General features: G+C 48.1%; 1 protein-coding gene across 1 annotated transcript in view; it reads left to right on the forward strand.

Annotated features, from left to right (window-relative positions):
- PAPPA (pappalysin 1) overlaps positions 1-21,682 on the forward strand; it is a 183,625-nt gene that overhangs the window by 150,017 nt on the left and 11,926 nt on the right. Inside the window, exons 18-21 of the mRNA XM_050908005.1 lie at positions 3,339-3,486; positions 6,189-6,298; positions 13,567-13,638; positions 17,547-17,645. Of these exons, the coding sequence (XP_050763962.1) occupies positions 3,339-3,486; positions 6,189-6,298; positions 13,567-13,638; positions 17,547-17,645 (429 nt within the window). The remainder of the gene's footprint in view (positions 1-3,338; positions 3,487-6,188; positions 6,299-13,566; positions 13,639-17,546; positions 17,646-21,682) is intronic.

Below are 21,682 nucleotides of genomic sequence, written 5' to 3' on the forward strand. Positions count from 1 at the left end.
GATTTGGAGGGGCCAAGTGCCATTGAGCTCTTCTGAGACCAGAGACAGAGAAACGGAGACGGGCAATACATAATGAAAGTAGAGGGAGAGAGCTACTGCGAAGAGCCTGGAAATACTGTTTTTATGATAGTAGAATACTATTTTTATGATAGTAGTAATGGTATTAACTATTACCGTAGAGGACTAGCAGTGAGTGACTTACTGTTTCCAGACAATAAGGGGCTGAAAAATCTGCCTCAGTGACTCTATGATCTAGCTAGAAAATAAGGAGTAATGAATGAAAGTAAGTAGGATATGAGTTACCTGCACTTGTCCTGTTTGTTCATTCCATTTTACCTTGCTTTTCTCTCCAATTCTTTTTCTCATTATCATTATATGGATATGTGCCATATGATAATTTGACTTTGTAGGAATTACAACTATTCAGGTGAACTGTCTCTAAACCTTCATGTTTTTCTGGCTGTGAAGGTGTCATTTGGCATCAGGGGTCAGATCCTCATCTGGCATAAATCAGCGTGTTGCCTTTGACTTCCTAGGAGCTGTGTTCACTGATACGAGAAGGTCTGGCCTTTAGTATCTTGTTTGAAAGGCTTAGTTTTCCTCACCAGAGGTAATTACAGTTTGTGAGATAAGTAACTCCTCCCAGAAGTGCTGCTGCTGCTTAATACACTTGGGAAGAGAAAGCGGGGATGTAAAAGCTGCTGCTACTACACGCACTGCAGGAAGCAGCGAGTGCTCTGTCAAAGGCCTTTTAATATCATTCCATATTCTGAGGACATACTAAAAAGAGACCAACCCTGCCCTAGGGCCGGTGATCTGAAAGACACCTCTGATACCTGCTCCAAATGTTAAAAACCAATTGCTGCCCCCATTCCCTGCCAGGTTGGCCTGCCCTCCTCACGGGGGACAACAGGCAGAGCCCTGGGGTTTTGCATCAGGGCACCTGGAAAAGGTTTCCTTGTGTAAGACTTACGTGAGGTTATGAGCCTTGTGAAATGAGAAGTTGCACGCGTGGGTGCAGTTTGGGTGGCAGCTCTGGGATACGGCATCTGTGGCTTTGTGCATCTACCACTTGCTCAGACTGGTCAGCGTGGCTGAAGACGTGTACCATTGCTGCCAGCGCAGGGAAACCGCGGCCACCAGGGTCATGACAACTGGTATAACGGGTTTGTGTTTGCTTTTAAATGAGCCGGACGTGAAGAGGAGCGGGCAGTGGAGTCAGGGTTACAGCAATAATGAAGTGAGCTCTGGAAAGTGAGAGATACAGCTATGTCTCTATTCGCTGTAAGGAAGAGTGTAGTGACTGTTCAGCTGCGAAAGCACCTTGAGCAAAGGAGCAGATAACATCTTGAGAAAGGGATTTGCAGAGAAAGGTATTTCCAGATATCCCAGAAAATAGACTACAGAAAAAGAGGGAGGACTCCTGGCACAAGCCAGCACCACTTGAGAGGTGTTAATTATTTAAGGATTAAACCCCACTAAGTCTCTCTCAGCTATATAAGGTGATAATGCACGTTGCATCCAAGCAAGAAACCCAGCAGGGATTTTCACAAGAGATTTTGCAGGTCAGGGAATGATGGACAGTATGTTACTATAGCAATGGATATCCTGGGATCTCTGAGTATGTTGCAGAAACTATACAATAGTACCCTTGAGCACAGCCAGCTCCAGGAACATAAATCAGGTTTCATGGCTCACCTTTAAAAATCATGCTTGAACCCTGGCATGCAAATTGCAATGGAAGTGCACCACACTTGCTAAAACAGCAAATTGTGCTCAATTATCACTTAGTGATCTCTTCCTGAATTTGTCACCACGCTGAAAGATCATTACTCAGCTGTACATATGGCATCTCTTAATCACCAGGAGTGTAATGGTCATTTAAGCAGGTACCTCCTCTGGCACCCAGAGCAAGGGTCTTCCATTTCTGGATATTATGCACAAATCATATGAACAGTCAGATCTAAATTAATCAGTCTCTGCCAAACTGGCCCTTAGGTGAGAGTCACCAAGCTGGATCACACCCTGAGTCCATCTGGTCCTTTCATATGATTTTCTTATTACTTCTGGTAATGGCCAGATGTCTAGAGAAGGGGAAGCAGGTCCCACGCAGTAGTCTGCCGATAAGACCACTTTGCATCTCACTAAACATTGCGTTCATCAACAAAGCTGAGCGAAAAAAGCATTAGGATATTAAGGACAAGACTAACACTGAAGGCTGCGCAATCTTCCACGCCGGTACCAGGGGCTTGTGCAGATCCCTGTGCAACAATGAGTGTGGGTCGTGGGGAAGAGCTCCTAAGAAAAGTTCAATATCCCTGCTGGGATCCCAGCATAGACAGCACACTAAAGAATCCCCAAAGATATCCAGCGCAATCTCCAAGAGCAGGGTGGGTAGATTGCAGGCAAAATGCCTGGCATGTAAAATGGGCGAGGAGAAGCAGAGACCCTGCATGCTTCTCCCACTCAGCAAGGCCCCCGCGGGAGGTTTGGAGCCCAGCCACACCAGACATCCTCCTGTTGAATGTCCCACATTACCCCATGGCAGTTAGGCTTGCAGATCCTGCAGAACAGCTTGCGCAGAAATCCCCAATGCCATGAGGATAGATCTGACAAAAGATTGCCTGTGCACTCCTTTGTTCTTTCTAAAGGGCATGATATTTCCCCTCGGACTTTGGTATTCATTCTTCAGTATCATACAGAGAATCTTTTCTATAAGAGAAATGTCATATTCTATTCCTTGCCCATTCCCACACCAGACAATTTTTTTCTCCTTTCCACCTGCCTCTGTGCGTGTCTGTCTCAGCCTCTTCACTTGCTGTCACTCAAGGCAGCCAAGCTCTAAAGAGCACGTTCTGCCCTGCTAAGCATCCTTGCTTGTGTCCCGCTTTCCTTCCTCCTTCAGATGGCCATTGGGGATTCTTTCTTCTTTGAGACAAAGATGATGCAACTAGTTAGAAAATGGGAAGAGGGAAAAGGTTGTCTGCATTCAACACAAACCTCTCAACAACAAGAAAGAAGGCAAATGGGGTGAATGCACCTTTATCGCAACTGGAGTGGGTCTGTTTTAAGGTAGAGACCTGGCAAGGGCCTTGTCAAGCCATTGCATTTCACAGAAGAGGCATGTGTGTGTGTTTGTGTGCAATGCAGGTTTCTTTTTTTTTATCCTTTAGAAGAAAACTCATTCTTGCCCCCCAGGGCTGGCAGTCCCAACCAGGGGCTCTTCCAGCTCCAGCAGAACTTTGCTCCCAGCTCAGCTCTGCCCGCTTCTCACTTCTCAGCCTGTCCTTGCTGTTGTTTTTGTGCCCATCCTCGTTATCTCCTTCTCTCATTCCCAGGGCCGTGGAAGCAACGTGATTCACTGCCGGAAGGATGGCACCTGGAGCGGCTCCTTTCATCTCTGCAGGGAAATGCAGGGCCAGTGCGTGCTGCCCACGCAGCTCAACAGCCACCTGAAGCTGCAGTGCGCCGGCGGCTACGGCATAGGTTTGTGAGCATCAGCCCCGGCCGTCTGCCACGGGGGGATGCAGCTCGGACGGGAGCGGGGAGCAGTGGGACAGGAGACAAGGAAGAGGATGGGAACGAAAGGGAGGAAGGAAGGAGCCTGCAGTCCTTGAAGTCACCTTCTCCTGTGGACCTGTTTGCCTGAGTGAGAGGCTGCTATGGGAGGCTTTTCAGGGAACTGCTTTTAGGAAACATGAAGCTTTGAGAGGCCAGGCATCATGTAACATGCTCTGATTGCCTGCTCCTTGCAGCGCTTCCAGTTTCATCGTGTCCCTTCTTGGCCAGCTGGTGTCAATGGGCAGCCAGCATGCCAGACTACACCAGAGACACATCCAGTCCCCAAAATACAGAGAGAGATTGTACCTGCATTTGCTCTTACACTTTTGTAATGTCCCCCTCCTTCAACCACATGCACACACGCACGCCCCAGAGGCTGAAAGGGCTGGCCGGGAAGCGCAGCACCAGGATAATTCAGGTCTCTCCAGAAAGAAGATGGGACCAGCTGAGCATCCCCGTTGGTATGACAGTTGTTTAGGAGCTGTTGTAAGGGTATGTTTTTCCCCTTCCTTCTGGGGTGTCTGGTCATTCTGCAAGGGGTGATGACTTCTTGCACTCAGCTTTACTTTGTGTCGCCCAGGCAGAGGGAGGGATAGACTACACACTGAATTGCACACACTATGTTGTATTTTCAGCCCCTGTTTTTGAGGTCTCCCTGCTGTAAGTGCTGCAACAGGAGCTGCACTGGCTGCAGCCCGCACAGACCTGCGAGGCCCCTTCCTGCAGCCCCGCTCCCAGCCCCTGCCAGCCCCCTCCTCCCTCCGCCTGTCCCTTTGAACTTGGAGAAATTTCCTCGTTGCGCGGCTCCCTCATTATATCGCAGCCGTGCGAGGGACCACGAGCCTCCTTGTGTTCCCTCCCCAGGGAGGAGAACACGACCTGGATGAGATCACCGCTCTGTAATGATGCCAATTACAGATCATATATCAAAACAATTCCAACCCGCTCCTTTCCGTAAGTGTGAATACTGTGGCGGAGCGTGTGAGAGCGAGCGGCGAGCAGGCTGTGGCGACTCTTAATGTGGCGAGGCGTTTTACCCTTGAGGTGAGGTTACCTCCTGGGGCCGGCCAGGTTTTTGCAAGGAGAGAAATAGCAATTCCTGGCTCGGAGGGGAGCATCGCAGTGCTGGAAGCAGGAGGGTCTGCAGCTGCCCACGCAGTGGGCGCCTGCCAGCCCTCGGTCCTCTCCCAGCCCTGCCAGGGCGGCTGTCAGCGGGTGCCGATCCCAGACGCAAGGTCCGGTGGGCCTGATCCTGGGATGGGACCACATAGCCCTTGTGGAGGCGAGGAACTCATGGGCCAGATCCTCCATGAGAGTGTGGCTCTCACTGGAGAGGGAGGAAGAGCTCGGCGAGGGCACAGCGGCCGTTGGCTATTATCCTCAGCAGATGGAGACATACCACACACTTTGTTAGGCTCACCCAGCACCACCTTTCGGGATCAGGTTGTTGGGGTTTTCTTCTCTTCTTTGTGTTTTTGGAAGCCTGATCGATGTCCTTCCGAGAAGGTGCTCTCCTGCCACTCACTCGCAATGGGGCTGGTGTCAATGGGCCTCATCCAGCAGGTCCGTGGAGGCACTGCCACGTGCGCTGGGAAAGCAAATCAAACCCCAAGCGCTCCCTGTCTTGCTGGCTCAACAGCCCAGGTCTGCTCTGCTCCCGCTGACTCCTCCACGTGGGAGTACATGAGAAGGCAGAAGCAGGTGGGGAAAATAATAGCATCCAGTCCTGGTCACTATGAATCCCACACACCTTCGGTAATTCCTCAGACACCTAATCTGCCCTTCCAGGCTGAGGTGTGTGTTGAGCCAAAGGTTCAGCTCTCCAAACCAGTGCGGAGATTAATTCCTCCCCCAGCGCTGACTGGAGTGCAGAAATCCTAATGACATGTTTGCAGCAGCTGTGCCATTCAGGAGTGATTTTCCAGGGGGGAAATGGTAATGGTCCAACACACTAGGGCTTACGGTTGTGTCACCACAGGGCTCTGGGATATTGCTGCAGAGTATCACAGCATGTTTTAATAAAGAAAGGACAGGATTCCCACTGGGCATGACAGTTAATCAGAGAAAAAGCAGGTTTATGTGTGAACAAAGCCATCATTACCTCTCTGCGTACTTCTTATCGACTGTGGGACTTAGGTGATAGCTCGTCTGCAATATCATTAGGCTTGGTCACCCTCCGAAAGATTATTATTGAAGGTCTGTAAATTTGACAGATCAAACGGTAGGTTTTTGTCATGTCATAGGTGAGATGAGTTTGACAGCCTCTGTTTAATCAGTCCCATTGCTTGAAAGAGCAGTTGAAATGGAAAACCTTCACATTTTCTTGATGATCTGAAAGCGCAAAACCTGACCCCCTTCTTGGAGTTAATGGCCAGAGAAATACCTAGATATGCAGCTCATACAAAAAGGCCCTGGAATATCTGCCACCCCCACGATCTCCTGCCGAGATGCAGGGTTGTACTCAGCATTTCATGTGTGGCTAGAAGATATGTGATAGTTATGGTTGACTGCTAATTGCAATTTAGGAAAAATGAGACCTAATCCTGTCCTTCAGCTGGAAGGATGCTGAAAGGGTCAGAAGCTGCTTGCTTTATCCTTTAGCTTTATCCTCTCTGTGTTTCGTGCAGGCACGGAGTGTACCACTTCATGTCTGGATCACAGTCACGAGCCCATCCTCCTGCGCGTGAACGAGACTGTGCAAGACATCCAGCACTGGATGAACCCTCAGAGAGTGAAGGTCAGTGCCTGACGATTTCACTAACTATATCCCTTGTTGCATGTTTATGTGCAGTGAGTGAACAGCGTTACCTGTGGTTCATTCAATGAGGGGAATACATGGGGAATTCTGCCCTTTAGAAGAGAATGCCTGATTTTTGTTGTGTCTTTGCATGTTGTTCTGGTAACGTGGTGGCTTTCTCTCCACGTTGCTTTCTCTCTGCGATTTCCCAGTGAAAGTCAGTTCAAGGTAAAGGCCCCAAATCAGCGTGCTCAGATCCGCCCAGCATCTACAGTGGGGCTGATCTGGAAGCATGATTCAATACACAGGAAGATGTGATGGTCAGTGAGAGAAAGGGCACTGGCCAGGTTTTATTTTCTTTCTCCTGTTTGGTATTTTGCATTCTTTGGGTGGCAGGGCTGGATTTTTCTGCACTGCTTTTGGATGACAAAAGCAGCTGATACAGAGGGTATTTCATTTCCCGAACCAGCAGAACTGGCTGAGTCCTTCCCCCGCCCCTTCGCCCGCATGCGAGAGATGCCTGCTCAGCACAACCCCTTCCAGAGGTCACCACTTCTTCCTCCTGCCTGCTGCAAACGCACAGGCAGCATTAACCGCTCACGGCACTCCGTCCTGTGCGTCCTCCAGCGCACGCCAGCATCGGTCTGCCCTGATGGGGACGTGCACACCCACGTACAGCGCCTTGCACACACGCTCACCCCTACACACACATGCACTTGCAGCAAATAGCTGCATGGTTTCATGCCTACACTTGGATACCAGTGGGAGACATTTGGATACCAGTGGGAGACACACTCATCTACCTCTTTCTGAAAACCCTCATGCCATTTACACAAATGTGCCCTCCTGCCTAGAAATGTGCTAGCTGGGCGCTTGTGCCTACGCAGTATTTCTGTAGGTATAGACATTTATCTGGACACGCTCAAGTGTGTGTCGGAAGACGCTGGCACATCACGTGTCACCCAGGGTGCAGGTTGCTGGTGGTGCTGGAGCAAACACTGTTGGCTTTTACATACTTGGCCCTGACTTTGCAGGAGTCCGTTTTACACACTTGAACTCCTTTTAGGAGGAGAACAAGCAGCTTTGACAGTCTATTTGCTTCTTTACATGCCTAAATATGTACCCAGGGTTTGGGATTTTTGAAATCTGGCCTTGGCTGTGGATAGCGAGCCATTCCAAAAATCTCCACCACTTTATACTTCCCTATTTCACACAGAGCAATAGAATAAATCCTGGAAAGGGGTGGGGAGCCTAAGTCCAGAGGATACGACAAGCTTGCAGTGTCCTTCCCAGCTTCCCATTCACTCCGGACGCTGAGATTATATTACTGCCTAAGCCTAGGCTTTGCCAAGTTTCTGGCATGAAACATAAAGAAAACCCCTATCTCTGTATTAGGGGCAATTTCTCACTGGCCCTTTCCCGAGTGCTAGACTTTAAAGTGGTTTTGTAATTCATGGTGAAATAAAGTGACAGCTTCCCTCCCGTTCTCTGCTGTGCTCCTTCGTTTATTGATGCGGGTACGCAGAGGGAGCTGTAACGAGTTATACCTGCAGGTCTCTGGAGGGCTCATTAGGCAGCAGGGAAAACATACAGTAGTAAAGGGGGAGATGAGGGGAGTGAGGGATGGCGGAGAAATCACGGTTCCCAAGAGTACAGTGGTAAATAAGACCTTTTTTGCCCTGATGGTGAGGATCTTGCAAGAGCTTTAGGCTGTGAGCAGATACAAGTTGGACCCCACAAACACTTTGTAACTAGAGGGTGAGATTTGGGCTTGAAAACTTGGGTTGCGAGATGGAGGGGAGCCTTTCGGAGACGAGCGGGATGGTGCTGACATGCTGGAGGGGGGTTTTTTGGTAGCTGTAAAACATCAATCTTATTCAACTCTCCAGATAAGGGGATGTCACCCACAGGGAGCGGTGCCTCATGGGGTGCCACTGGGGGAAATGCTGCTGCGGGTGGGACCAGAGAGACCCTGGAGAGACGGAACTGGGATGCCTTAGGGGAAGGTCCCCATGGCAATGTGTTATATATCATTAATAATATGTGTCTGTTTATGGTCAGTGACAGCTTGCTGTTGTGCCATACGAGTAAAGCGAGCAGCTGGTTGCATTTACACGGCAAGTCTTTGTGGATCTCAAAGTACTTGAATGACGCAAAGGAAACACTTTTAGTTACTTAATTTCAGGCACAAGTAATGTACAAATGAGTGCAGTATGAGAAGCAGATAAAGGCAGGACCGATCTCTGGAGCTTACCTTTGAGAGGACAGGCACAGATAAAACACAGGGAGAGCCGGCAAGAAAAAAACCCATATTTGTGTGTAGCTGCTCAAGCAACAGCTGTTATGGAAGCAAAGTGGGAAGAGGGAACCATCCCTCCTCTGGGGGTTGTTTAGAGCAGAGCTGTGCAAATCACTTGATTTTTCGGTTCGCTGGAAGTTCTGTTGAATTTAAAAAAAAAATGTTTTCTCCTAATCAAAGTGACTTTGTTGTTGTTATGATTTTTGGTGAACCAAAAAATGGGAGAAAAAAACCATATCGGTTTGAACATAATGTAGAATTTCATTTCCAAGGATTTTTTTAAACTTTTTGTTTAATGAAAATGAAAAAAACCTTAGAAATTAAATGTGCCCTTAAAGGAACAACAACAGCAGATATTTCATTACAAAAAATGTCTAAATATTACTGTGTTTTTCAGAATTGCTTTAGGCTGAGTTGCTTTGTTGGGTCTGAAACAGTTCGCCGAAATCCATGTAAGCTGGCAGCATCTTCCAAATCAGTATTTTCAGCAGGAAAAAAAAAAAAATCACTGAAAATCTTCTGTGTGTCTGTTGTACTGCAGCAGGCCGTGTTTGGAGCAACCATTGCTGTTCCCGCAATTTCCCATTTACCGTGCGTGTGCAAGGGGCAGCGAGCTGTTGAAGACACCTATAGATAGAGCTGCCAAGACTGACTATGCAGGCAGTGGAGAGAAAAAAGTGAAATATCTCAGAAAGACAGCTTGACAGCTCTTTCCCATTGACTGCAGAGAAACAGGACAGACACTTAATTTCTTAGGTTGTCTGAATTTGAGTCCTTGCCTTTGTGCTGAGCAGGAACAGGCCAAATACTGTGCAAGCACGTGTATGCCTGGGATAGCCTTGGAAGGGTCAACATGCCCCGACTGCCTACCAGCTGGGCTGAACGTGGCCACGGCCCCTCCGCACGCCGGGGACGCTGCCTACTACTGGCGATGTGTTTTCCCCTATGCACTGCAAGCCCTGGGATTTTGGATGTCCGGAAGTCATTAATGGGAATTCTCCTTAAATACTCCCCTATTCATTTAAGTTTTGCAGTTTTCCTCCTTCCTTCCTTCCCCTCTCCCTTTTCTGTGAGCATTGGGTTCATTTTGCAGGCAGGGAAACTGAGGCACGGAGCGGTGAAATGACTTACTGCAGCGTGGCGGCTCAGCGCCCAGGAAGGCAGGAGTTCCCACCCCGTCTGTAGCTACAGGAGGAGACAGCCGCAAAGCACCGTGTCTCCCCTCTCTTGGCAGCAGCCGGCGATCCTCTCACCACTGCCACATTAAGCCCGCAGTTAATTGTCATGTTCTTTTAATGCCTGAGGAGAGAGTTAGCTGAGACCAGTAGATGCCAGTCCCTGGGCTTTAGCCCTGGGGGACACTTGACCCATCTAAGGTGGAGGAGAGCCCTCCACCAGCCTCTCCTGGGGAAACCTAATCCCCTCCGCAGCCTGCAAATGGTTGACATCATTGTGTTAGTCCCACCATGGGAGGGAAGCGCCGTGACCGGAGGCACTAGGTCTTCCCTCACACGGAGAAAATGACAGCTTGATTTGCTTTCTTGGCTCTTTGTTACCTACTGTGGGAGCGCATCCCGGCTTCCTCTGCCTTCACAGCAGATGGAGTCACAGCCACCAAACCGCAGATGTGGCTGGATGGCGTTTCTGGGATGGGGACAGGACCAAAGTCAATACACCCGGCTGCATGGCGTGGCCCGCGCGGGAGGGCAGCTGTGCTGCAGAAGCCGATGCACGAGGGGAGCTGGGGCCATGAGGGCGGCATATGTCACCGCAGCGGCTTGGAGCACGTGGCAGCACGGGGAAGGGATGGGGCTCGCAGAGGCAGCGGCCAGATGGGCTTTATCCCATGTGCACCGCCTGGCACGTGTCGGATGTGGTCCTTCCATCCACCTCTTACTGCATCCTTTGTTGGCCTTGTGAGTCCACCTTCCTTTCTGTGCGCGCTGATGCCATTGGATCCTGGTCACGTCCTGCAGTAGTGCTGCCTGTGCCCTTCCTTGCTTGCTTTTTATACATTTGTTTATCTCAGTTGCCCCATGCAGCACCCTATAGCACCTATGTGCCTGTTTGCACTGCAAGAGGCAGGAATGATACCCAGCAACCCGAACCATCCCCAATTTCTCAATTTTGCAACCCAGTCTCTCCCTCTACCCACACCCCCTCTCCTATCCCATTGCACCACACACACCACAGCAGCAGCCTGAGGGTACAAACAGGCTGGGTGGTGGGAATTCAGGGTTTGGAAAACCAGCAAGAGGAGCCAGGACCATGGCTGAGGGCCCTTCCCTGAGTGTACTCTGCTTCCAGCTCCATGAATGTTAGCAGGATTGAATTCAGCTGGAGTAGCTGTAATGGTCTCCGCTAGCAAGGTATCATCCAAGGAGAGGGCGAAGTAACTGGGACTAAGCCGTTGGCAGGTAGCACTCAGGCAATGTGAATGTCCCACTGACCCAGTGATTAATCTAGCACAAGGTCAACTGGCTTTCCTACGCTATGGAGAGCGGCCCGGGGCTGTACTCCCTTTCCCTGGAGGGTGTCCAGCCCAAGGCTGTGCTTGGGACTGAGGATGACCTTGAGTGAGAGCTCCGAGGAGAGCACCGTCCTTGCAGACACTTCACCTTCCATCTGTTCCTCTAAGGGAGGGTGCTGTGGAGGGTCAGGAAAGTAGTCAGTGCATCTTCTGTGAGGGATTGCTCTCACTTGGAAACCTCCTTTCTTAAGAGCCTGTTTCAGGGCTATTCAGCTCCTTTTGTTAGCTCCACGAGCTCACACACATTCACACATATCGAGAGGTTTTGTAAATATTGATGCTTCTTACCGGGGAACACAAGATGCTCTTTGGAAGTGCACTTCTCCTTATTGTCTGGCTGGCCTTGGATACGGGAGGCAAACGCCTGAGTTTTTCTACTTTGGTGTAATTCTTGGGTTCAAATGCTCTTGAATTGCTTCCTTTACTCTCCCCCCTCCTGGTCTGTTGACTGGCCTTGTTTATTTTGAAACCTAGAAAAGTTTCCTTTCTTTTCCCTCTGAAGTGCAATAAACAGAAGAGGGAAAAAAAAAAAACCCAAACCTCTCACCATTTGTGGCAGGCAACAGCCTGGAAATCTCCAGCTGTCTGTCAAGAGCGTGCTGGGGGAATGTCTGACACCGCAGGGCCCCCGCACCTTGCAGCCTCCTTCCCGGGGGATAAACAACGTCGTCCCCCCCCCGCCCAGCCGCTTCTCCGCTCACACAGACGGGCCCTGTTGCAAGGCAGGTGGGGCAAGCCGGGCTTGACTAATAGTGGAAAATCCGAGAGCATCGGAAAGATAAACAGCCCAAGTCAGATAGTATAAAAGTCCTTTTGCTAGCACACGCCAGGTAAGCCTCAAATGACAGAAACTGTAAAAACATGCAGAGGTTCCCCTGCAGATGGATTAAATTAGCCCTCAAATAAACAGGGGAAGGGGTGGCTTGTGCATCAGGTCTTCCCAAATGTTGATCCCTTCCTTCCCCAGGCCTCCATCCAACCCCAACCCCTGTCTTTGGGTGAGCGCCTGTGTGTTCATCTTGCCCAACTGGACATGGTAGTGTTTCACCCATGGATGATAATCCAAAATGAACATTGTGCCTGATGTCCTGGTGAATGGATGGTAGTTCTGTCTCCTAGACCTCCGTGGTATTGAAAGACCATCTCCACTGACTAGCAAAGGTTTTCATCCACTCTTACAATCTAAATTTCCATGTCTACAGGCAACCAATGGCTGCCCTGGGTGTGTCATCATTGAGTAGGCTGGTCATCATTTTTGCCCAAAACTAGGCACTCCAGAATTTATTATAAATACAGAAATTATTATAAAGCTCGTATAATGTAGCAAATGATGTTGTCCTTTCTGGGGGTTATTCTGAAGGCATGTAGTGGGAGGTGCTTCCATTTAAGATCTAAGGATTGTGCTGGTTTTGGCTGGGACAGAGTTAATTTTCTTCATAGTAGCTGGTATGGGGCTATGTTTGGGATTTGTGCTGAAAACAGTGTTGATAACACAGGGATGTTTTCGTTACTGCTGAGCAGTGCTTACACAGAGTGAAGGCCTTTTCTGCTCCTCACCCCACCCCACCAGCGAGGAGGCTGGGGGTGCACGAGAAGCTGGGAGGGGACACAGCCGGGACAGCTGACCCCAACCCACCAAAGGGATGTTCCATACCATAGGACGTCATGCTCAGCATATAAAGCTGGGGGAGGAAAAAGGAAGGGGGGGGACGTTCGGAGTGATGGCGTTTGTCTTCCTAAATAACCATTACATGCAATGCTTTCCTGGAGATGGCTGAACACCTGCCTGCCCATGGGAAGTGGTGGACGAATTCCTTGTTTTGCTTTGCTTGCGTGCGAGGCTTTTGCTTTACCTATTAAACTGCCTTTATCTCAACCCATGAGTTTTCTCACTTTTACTTTTCCGATTCTCTCCCCTATCCCACCGCGGGCGGACTGAGCGAGCGGCTGCGTGGTGCTTAGTTGCTGGCTGGGGTTAAACCACGACAAGGATGGTGTGAAAATGTATCTGAAAGTTCACCTTTAGCATCTTCAAGAAGCACACGTACGATGGGTAGCAAAAGAGAACAATGTTTTGCAGCATCAAAGAAATCCCTCGATTAATTCCTAAAATGTCTCCCCGCTACCCAAGAGCAAGACAGTGGACCTGTGCCTTTGCCTTTCCCTGCCACGTTCCCCCACCATGAGTGAAATATTGGACATGACATTTTAGGAGAACCTTAAATATTATTTTAATCTCAAATGTTCTGTTATTGCAAGTGTCAAGTCCAACACTTCTTGTAAATACCTGGAGGGCAGCCAGGTCCTGAGAACACAAGAGGTGTTAGGAACTGAACTTCATTGGTTAAGTACAGGAGAGCCATAGGAGCCAGCACACTGACTTTCTGTACACTGATTTCTTTGTCTTAACCTGTTGGGTTTTTTTCTTCTTCCCTCCAGAGCGTTGTCTGCACGGCGGGACTCAAGTGGTACCCTCACCCTTCCCTGATTCATTGTGTCAAAGGCTGCGAGGTGAGCTTTCACATTAGTTCAGGTGGTCCGTGCTTGCTCTCCTAAATGTTGTGGTAACAGTCACTGCAGTCACGTGGGCCGTAAATGCTGTTTTTCAAGTGGGGCAAACAGGCTTTTGCCCTGACTGTCCTATCAAACAGACTGTGACCGCCTGCATCAGTTCTGATACTCAGTGGTGAAATTGGTGGTTTTCCTAGAGCCGACGGTTGGGTGGCTTTCACAGGAGTTAAACAATCAAGTAGCTGAACAACATTGGTAGGCCGTCAGAATTTCCCAGGATCTGGGAATTTCTGGGAAGTTGCAAAAACCTTCAGTTGTTTTTCCTTGATTTTGATATCTTATTAGAGGACCAATTCTCTCCAAGGACAGCTAGGCTTTGGGCATTGGTGCGTGCAGATAAACTTTAGCAAAGCCAAAGGCAGAAATGATACTACTGGCTGGACAGCACAGCTGGACGGCGAGTAAATCGCACGTCCCTCCACTGTGCACCTCTGTCTGAATCAGGAAAAAAAAAAATCAGAAAAATGCAGTTACATTTCATCCGTGATACATTTTTACAGTCTTGTGTGTTATTTGAAAAAAGCAATTATTTTGAAGGATGTTGTTTCTGCTGGCAACAGTCTTTGAAAAGTCTGAGAAGTCTTAAGATGCTTCCAGTGGTTAAACGGGGCTAGAGCACCTCTCTCTGGGTCATGGCACTCATGAGGTTTCCATCATACCAGCCCTTGAGTATCTCACCCATGTCAAGAAGTCAATCCTTGTGGTACCTGTGTAAGGCTGGGAAGCTTTATGCCCATTTTAGAAACGGGGTAGCTTACAGGCTACGTCTGTCACAGGATAGATGGCTGCTTTGGTTACGTGGACGGGCAGTGGAAGAGCTGTGTCTTGACCCCACATCTCCTGACTTTCCACAGCACTGACTGTGCTCTCAGCACCCAGTAACCCAGTTTTACAAGCCCATTGAAGTTATTTACCCGGAGTGGCAGAACATGGCACAGAATTCCTAAATCTGACACGAAACTCTAGACCACATTGCTGTGCGACGTGATTTGTCTTGAAGTGAAAGACAGGTTTCCTTTGCACACAAATGTTGGGCCCAAGAGGGTAATAACTCTCCAACAATGTAATAGTTTCTGTCTAGTTGTTCCCTAAATGAAAAGCATTCTGCTGTCAGTGCTTTGAATGTCATAAGCCATCTCACGCATTGCATTCATGCAGGCTGGCTAGGCGCCCCTATTCTCCAAAGAGAGCTAAAATAACATCCAGCGACCATTAAGAAATGCCATTCAGGTGCTGATGCACCATTGGGTATCCATTCTCCTGCTGTTTAAGGATAGTTGTTACTGAGGCAAACTTTGCAATGATGTAATAATTTACCAGAAGCCATTATTACTGACATGCTTTTTCTCAGCATTTTCTTCCCTTCCATCACTGTTAATTGCCAGAGCCCTCTGCATCAATAGGAACTTTCTTCTTTTCATCATTCATTCAGCAGTGTCACTGCATCGCAATCTATCATCTTGGAAGGCTTTGCCCAGACAATTGATAATGGCCTCTAGCATCGTTTTTAGAGCATGATGCTTCCAGGATCCATGAATGGGCCAGAGCTTGTTCTCTGGCATTAAGATTTCAGAAGAAATGCCATCTTCACCAAGTCTTTCTTCATGACTATGGAAACAGAGACTAATAAGCCAGCAGGTCAATAATACTGGGCCATTAAGCTGATACAATCCCTAATGTATTAATATCCTTAGCATTAGGGAGGGTTCCCTGAATAGAAGGCTGTAAGCGGGGCATTATTTGACTCTTGGCGATCACAGTGGTAACCCAGACTGCTGCTGCAATGTGATTTTTTGTCGCTCCCTAGTGGCAGGAATAGAGGTTTATGAGTCAGCCCCGTACTTCTCGGCAGCTAACATATGTGTTTCAGTAGAAAACTAGTCCCTCTGGACTACCTGTATAGTCCTCCAAAAGTATAGGAGCACTAAGATATGCATGAAGACCTATAGAGACCTCACCCTCCACGGCCAGGCCTCCAAGGTCTCCCAAATGAGGATTTTGGTACCAACTCAGAATAGATGCTATTTGTCCTATTCTTCTCCAAAAGACTGACTTGCCTACTCTGTGCCAGCGCGAGTGAAAGGCAAATTCTTCCACAAGTTTCTTTTACTGATTTTCCAGTGTTCATAGGTGTAGGGTACAGGCATAGGTGTGGAAAATTAAAGTCAACCCTTTCTTGACAAGCAGGCACAGCCAGGCAATACAAGAGAAACATGGAGAAGCCTACAAAATTTCCTGGGAGGTTGGGCAAAGTTCATGTTTTTGAATGTGACCAGGTGGGCATAAAAATATCTCTCCATCTACTTATAAATCATTCCCTTTTAACTGTTAGCATATTAATTAAATTGGAAGGGCGTTTGCAAGTCAAAGTCTTTGCCTGTATAAATAAGTCAATCTCTGTGGATGTCCAGGGAGTTAAGCCAGTTTGCAGGGGTAGGAGCCTCACTCTGTAACTCTGATTTCCTTGTCAGCATTTGTTGTATTTGCATGCAGCTAAACAAGTGACACGCAATGAGTCAGTCACCTCCTGATAGTCCTGCTGTGGTCCGATATTGCCGTCATTGCCTGGATTTCCTATACCCTGACAGAAATATTTAAATTTGCAGAACACTAGCAGTAAAAGCTTGCATCTGCACCACTCCACAGGGTCCGTTTCGATACTGATGAGCATGGCCATGGCTCTGTCAGGGGAGAGCACGGCGAGCTCTCACGGCTGGTTCTTCAGGTATCTGTCACCAGGGAGACTCTGGTACCGCAGTTGCTGCAAAATCCTCCCAGGAAACCTCCACAGGCCTCCCCACTCGCTGTGCAATGGTGCCTTCTGGTAGGAAAGTCCCTGGTGTGTTTTTCTCAGTGCAGAATAAATGAATTTTCCAAAGAGCAGATAAAGTGGGAATGGCCCCATGAGCCTGTGCACGTAAGAAGTGTTACAGAGATATGACTGTGATCTCTGCTGAGCATCCATTTTTCTGAGCTTTCATTGCTGCCTGGGATTCTCATACCTGGCACGGGCCTTTTCTAGCATCAGGCACAGTTTTGACTTCCAAGAAAGACTTCTGTACTGACCAAGAAGACTCCAACGTGTAATGAAAAACCAGACTTCAAGCCTTTTCTTCAGAATCATGATTATTATTCAGGTCCTGTGCAGCACATAGACTAGTGATCACATTGCACAGGCTGGTGACCACATTTTCTCTTTCAAGGTGATTTATGAATTTTACTTAATGGCTCTCCACAACGTCCCTCTGAATAAATGCCATTATTCCAGCTCTGAGCTGTAGAGCAGAGGAAGATTACATGTCATGGCCAAGGTCACACGCAGTCACTGCAGGTTGGAGAACGAGAGCACATGGTCCCTGTGCTAAGCTCAGACCACTTCCATTTCTCTTTGTGATATGTTTTGTGCCCTCATTGCTGACACTTGTTGCAGAGTTAGGAGAACTGTGGTGGAAAGTACAGCTATTAAAAGCAAGCCAGTTTTGCTGCTATACATAACCTTCTTCTTATCACACATAGTTTTGGAAGGTTAGCTTAAAATTATCAAAAGGTGTCACAATTTTAGATGCCTTGATTCTGTCTCTGGGCCTAGTCAAATTAATATTCCTGAAGCATCATCTTATGTGGGATGTGAAAAGCCAACAAGGGCTCATTTCCCTTCCATCTAGTGTCCTTTTTTTTCTGTCTGCTTTGAAGGGAGAGGGGAATAATTATCTCTTGCTTTTCAGGGCAGTTGGTAATGTTACAAACTATATGGCTCCTTCAAGTCTTCGTGTTTTCCTTCTGACATATTGTTACCGGTTTTATCCATGTCCACGCTCTCAGCCTTTTTCTGCTTTTTCCTTTTTCAGCCTTTCATGGGGGACAACTACTGTGACTCCATCAACAACCGAGCCTTCTGCAACTATGATGGTGGGGACTGCTGTGCCTCAACAGTCAAGACCAAAAAGGTAGGGATGCCCCTTCCTCTTTTCACTGGGAATTCCTTGGTGAGTGCTGCTTTGCGCCTGGAAAAATCTTATTTTTGCTAGAATAGGGGAGGTCCAAGGTCTCAGAAGGACCTTCAGTCCAGGTATCAGCTCACCATAGGCACTGAGTTCTTGTTGGTTCATTTTGAAGTTCTCTCTTGATATGCATGTGCATTTCCCATCATAACCTGCCTTATACCTGTGCAAGGCAGGTTCTTAAATAGTCAGAGGCGTTCATTCATTCTTATTGTAAATAAACCCTAGCTTCTCTATAGGCAAAGGCTGGCTCTCCTCAAAACCCTGGGGCATGTTCATCAGCAAAGCTGCACCTACTGCTCAGGAGACCTTCACACAGAAACGCTGAGAAGGGTATATTTGCCCGTGCTGATATCCACCCTCAATGCTCAAAAGGGAAACTAAAGGTTAGGGGTCATTAGGAAAACAACAGAGAGCAAAACGAAAGCATCATTGTAGGTCTGTACTTTGATCCATGTGTACCCACGTGCGCATGGCTCACTGCTGGCCATCCCATCTCCAAAAGGACAAAGTGGGACAGAGAAGGATGTAGAGCAGGGCAGCAGGGCTGAGTAGAGATGTGAAATATCTCCTGCACAAACAGAGACCACATGGACCAGGACCTGCAAATCTTGCAAAATAGACAATGGGCATGGTTCGTAGCAGAGATTTAGAAAAAACGTTACTTAATGCAGGAGGATGCATGGGAAAATAAAATCCACTGTTTCTTATCACACAGCAATGAGGGGGTGAAATGGTAATTACCTGGAAGCAGGATCCAAACAAATGAAAGAAAGTGCTTGTTTGCACAATGTGTATTTGAATGATAGGATGCATTGCCACAGACTATTATTAAGAACAAAAATACATTTGAAGTCAAAAAGAGAATAAGCATATTCATGGAGATTAGCTCCATCAGTGGCTGTTAAACACTGTGATCTGGATGCAGTTTCTGCCTCAGCAATATCTAAACCATTGACTGCTTGAGCCTGGGGAAGGATCCTTCCACACATCCCCCTTTTTTATGCTTCTTTAACACCCATTCCTGGCCACTGTTAGAGACAGTGACTGGAGTGATGGAGCTTGTGGTTTGAAGCAGTACAACATTTCATATATTTCTAACCAGAAGAGATTTTGAACTTGCTTCCCAAAAAAAGAAAGGAAAATTTTAGCCTCTGCCATGTGAAATTTTTTACCTTGTCTTCAAGATTTGAGTGTAGATCAGAATGAAAATCCAGCTATGTTAAGTATCTGATATATATTAATAAATATATAATAAATATAATAAATATATGCTGAGCTTGGGCTCAGCATATGACATCATCCATTTCACCCATCTGAGGAAGAAGGTCCTCTCTACCACAGCTGAGGGACTGCAGACCTCTCTGCAGGGAACAGTCCTTTCTAAGACAGCTTTGGCTGGAGGCTTCTTTTCCTTGGTTCAGCCAAAGATCTCTTACCAGTACAGCACTGTGAGCTGTCTCTGGCCCATCTGGGAACACTGGGGAAGGAAAGTGGACATGTCTTGGCAAGTGGTAGGAGTTCATTTCTCCTCTGGGGAAGAGGTGGGGGAAGAGGTAGTTTTCCTAAATGTGCTTTTTTGGACAAATTTTCCCCTGTATTGCTGTGTTTCTTTTGCGAGTGGCCCTGCGAGCCACGTGCTGGGAGGGAAGCACGGGCAGGTGAGCTTCTCTGTTCCCCAGGGGTGGAGTAGGGTGTGGAGAGCCCGTACGGGGCTCCCTGCTGAAACGACCACTGCAGAGACGAGCGGGGTGACAGGCAGCGGCTAGTCTTCAGTGTCCTCTCCAAGAAGAGATTCCTATCTCTGGCTGATTTTTCACCTCCTTGGGAGGAGCAGCCTAAGGGCAAGCACAGCTTGCTCGCTGGCCTCATAGGCCCACCAGCTGGGAGGGCAGAGCTGGAAGTGCCCAGTAGCTCAGCATGGTTAGGTCTTCTCCTCCTACAACAGCCTGCCTGGGAAACTTTATCTCGCTGCCTCCAGGCTTGAGAGCAGAGGATGAAAAATCCCAAGAGGTGCCAGAGGAATGGAAGTGAGGTGGCTGGGAGGGGACCGACCCAAACCAGCCCATCAAGACAGGAGCTAAGGGCACAACGTATTGCTGGGGTGGGGACGGGACTGAAACACAAGGGATGTGAGTGCCGAATTGAGGGGAAGAGGGATAGGATTAAGGTTTGGGAGCAGAATTTATTGCTGGGCAGGGAGCTGAGACAGAGTGGGATCTCCACAGAATCATGAGCACTTACCAGCCAGGCGAGTCACGCTCAAAATATCTGCTGCTTCACTGCCACCCAGAAACGAGGTGACCACCCAAGAGGGGGAAGGCACTTTGTGGCCCAGTCGGTTACTCGTTTCTGTGCTAAAACTGCCCGATGCAAAGGGCAAGTGGTTCAGAGACAGGCAGCTGGTCACGCGTCTGATGCATTTCCCCCCATGGAGGGGGAGGTTTTGTAGCTTTTTGGAGATAAGTCTGCTTCCACTCTCTTCACTGGGAGCTGTACCTTTGTGACCGGGGGAATTAGACTTGCACTAGTTTGTACTTTAGAAACACCCATCCTAGAGATCACGTGGTTTGAGGGCTGAACCACAGAGCCCATCGCTTCCTTGGCACGCGTTCAGCTTCCAAAATCTTCTCTCTCCCAAAACACCAACAACATCCCAGGAGCTGAACAAGGCGCTCAGGAGGAGTGAAAAAACCACCTTCTCCTTGGGCCTTCCATGCCAAAAGCAAGATGCTAAGTCCCAGTTTATTACATTTATAGGGTAAAGAGGGGAATAATAACCCAGCCGGCGGGGCCGTGGCGTCAAAGCCGAAGAGGCGGCAGGCAGCACCTCTCTGCCTGCAAAGCGGCCGCCGACACCTGCGGCAGCAGCCGTGGGGCCGCAGGTCTCGGCTCTGCGAGTTATTTTCCCGTCTGAGGCCTTTGACTGAGACCAGATTTCAGGCAAGGCTGTTCAAATACAGCCCTCCCTTTGAAGAGGTTTATGAGTGGAGCGTTACAGGAGATATTCCAAAGGGAAAAACAATGAAAGGTGAGAGAAAAGGGAGCTGAATAAAAATACTCCGCATACCAAATCCTTCCAGCACAGTTTGCCACCTACTTAAAAAGGCACAGTTTTAAAATACGCATTGGGTGTAAAAGCCAAAAACCTGGAGGAGACATAGGGAGGGGTGAGTCCAGCTCTGTTAATTCCAATACCAGATGAGGATGTATTTTCATACGGTTGTAGAAAGAGCGAGACACATGAAAGAGACTGCTTTGCTCCTTTTCTTTCAGGGTTACATACTATGTGGCAGATGTGTCAGTCTTTTAAAGCCCCTGCAAGTTTACCCATAAATGTCTAACATTTATGCAACACCTGTTTTTCTCCCAAAATGTCACAGGACATTTTACAAGCTTTAGATTTATCATCTTTTCACCATTGCAGCCATTGCTGAGGTGACACATGGTTCACATTTAACAGAACATAGCAACTCCGCACATTATTTTAGGAAAGGGCTGAAGATTAACATTGCATCATGTGAAGATTCAGGAGTTAACAGTCAAGTAAGAGCTGGCTTCAGATCTTTAATGTCCGCAAACTGTCAAGACTTAAGTTTCACTGCAATCCCACTACCCTCCCAAACGCACTTTCAGCTGCACACAATGCTGTGAACCAGGCTGTGTGAAAGCAAAATTATTCAACCCATATTCACTTTAATTCTGAGCCCTCTTACTTAATGTAAGATTTTGCACGCTCCCGTTTTGTTGCCCTGAAAACGCACAAGAGACTTCCATGCAGCATTCGTTTAGGCCATGTTTTCCCTTTGCGTTTGAGCGTTAGCAGCAAATGACCTTGTGCATTTCTGCAGCGAGAGGGGAACAGAGCGGTGTGACTTATCTGACCAACCTCGGACTAATCAGCGCTGCTGCTTAGATAGGAAATAATGAGTATTTGCCCTGCACTATTCACAATCAGGCTAGAGAGCTTCAAAGAAATCATT

The sequence above is a fragment of the Gymnogyps californianus genome, chromosome 18, assembly GCF_018139145.2.
Source record: "Gymnogyps californianus isolate 813 chromosome 18, ASM1813914v2, whole genome shotgun sequence".
In the NCBI taxonomy this organism is placed as follows: Eukaryota; Metazoa; Chordata; class Aves; order Accipitriformes; family Cathartidae; genus Gymnogyps; species Gymnogyps californianus.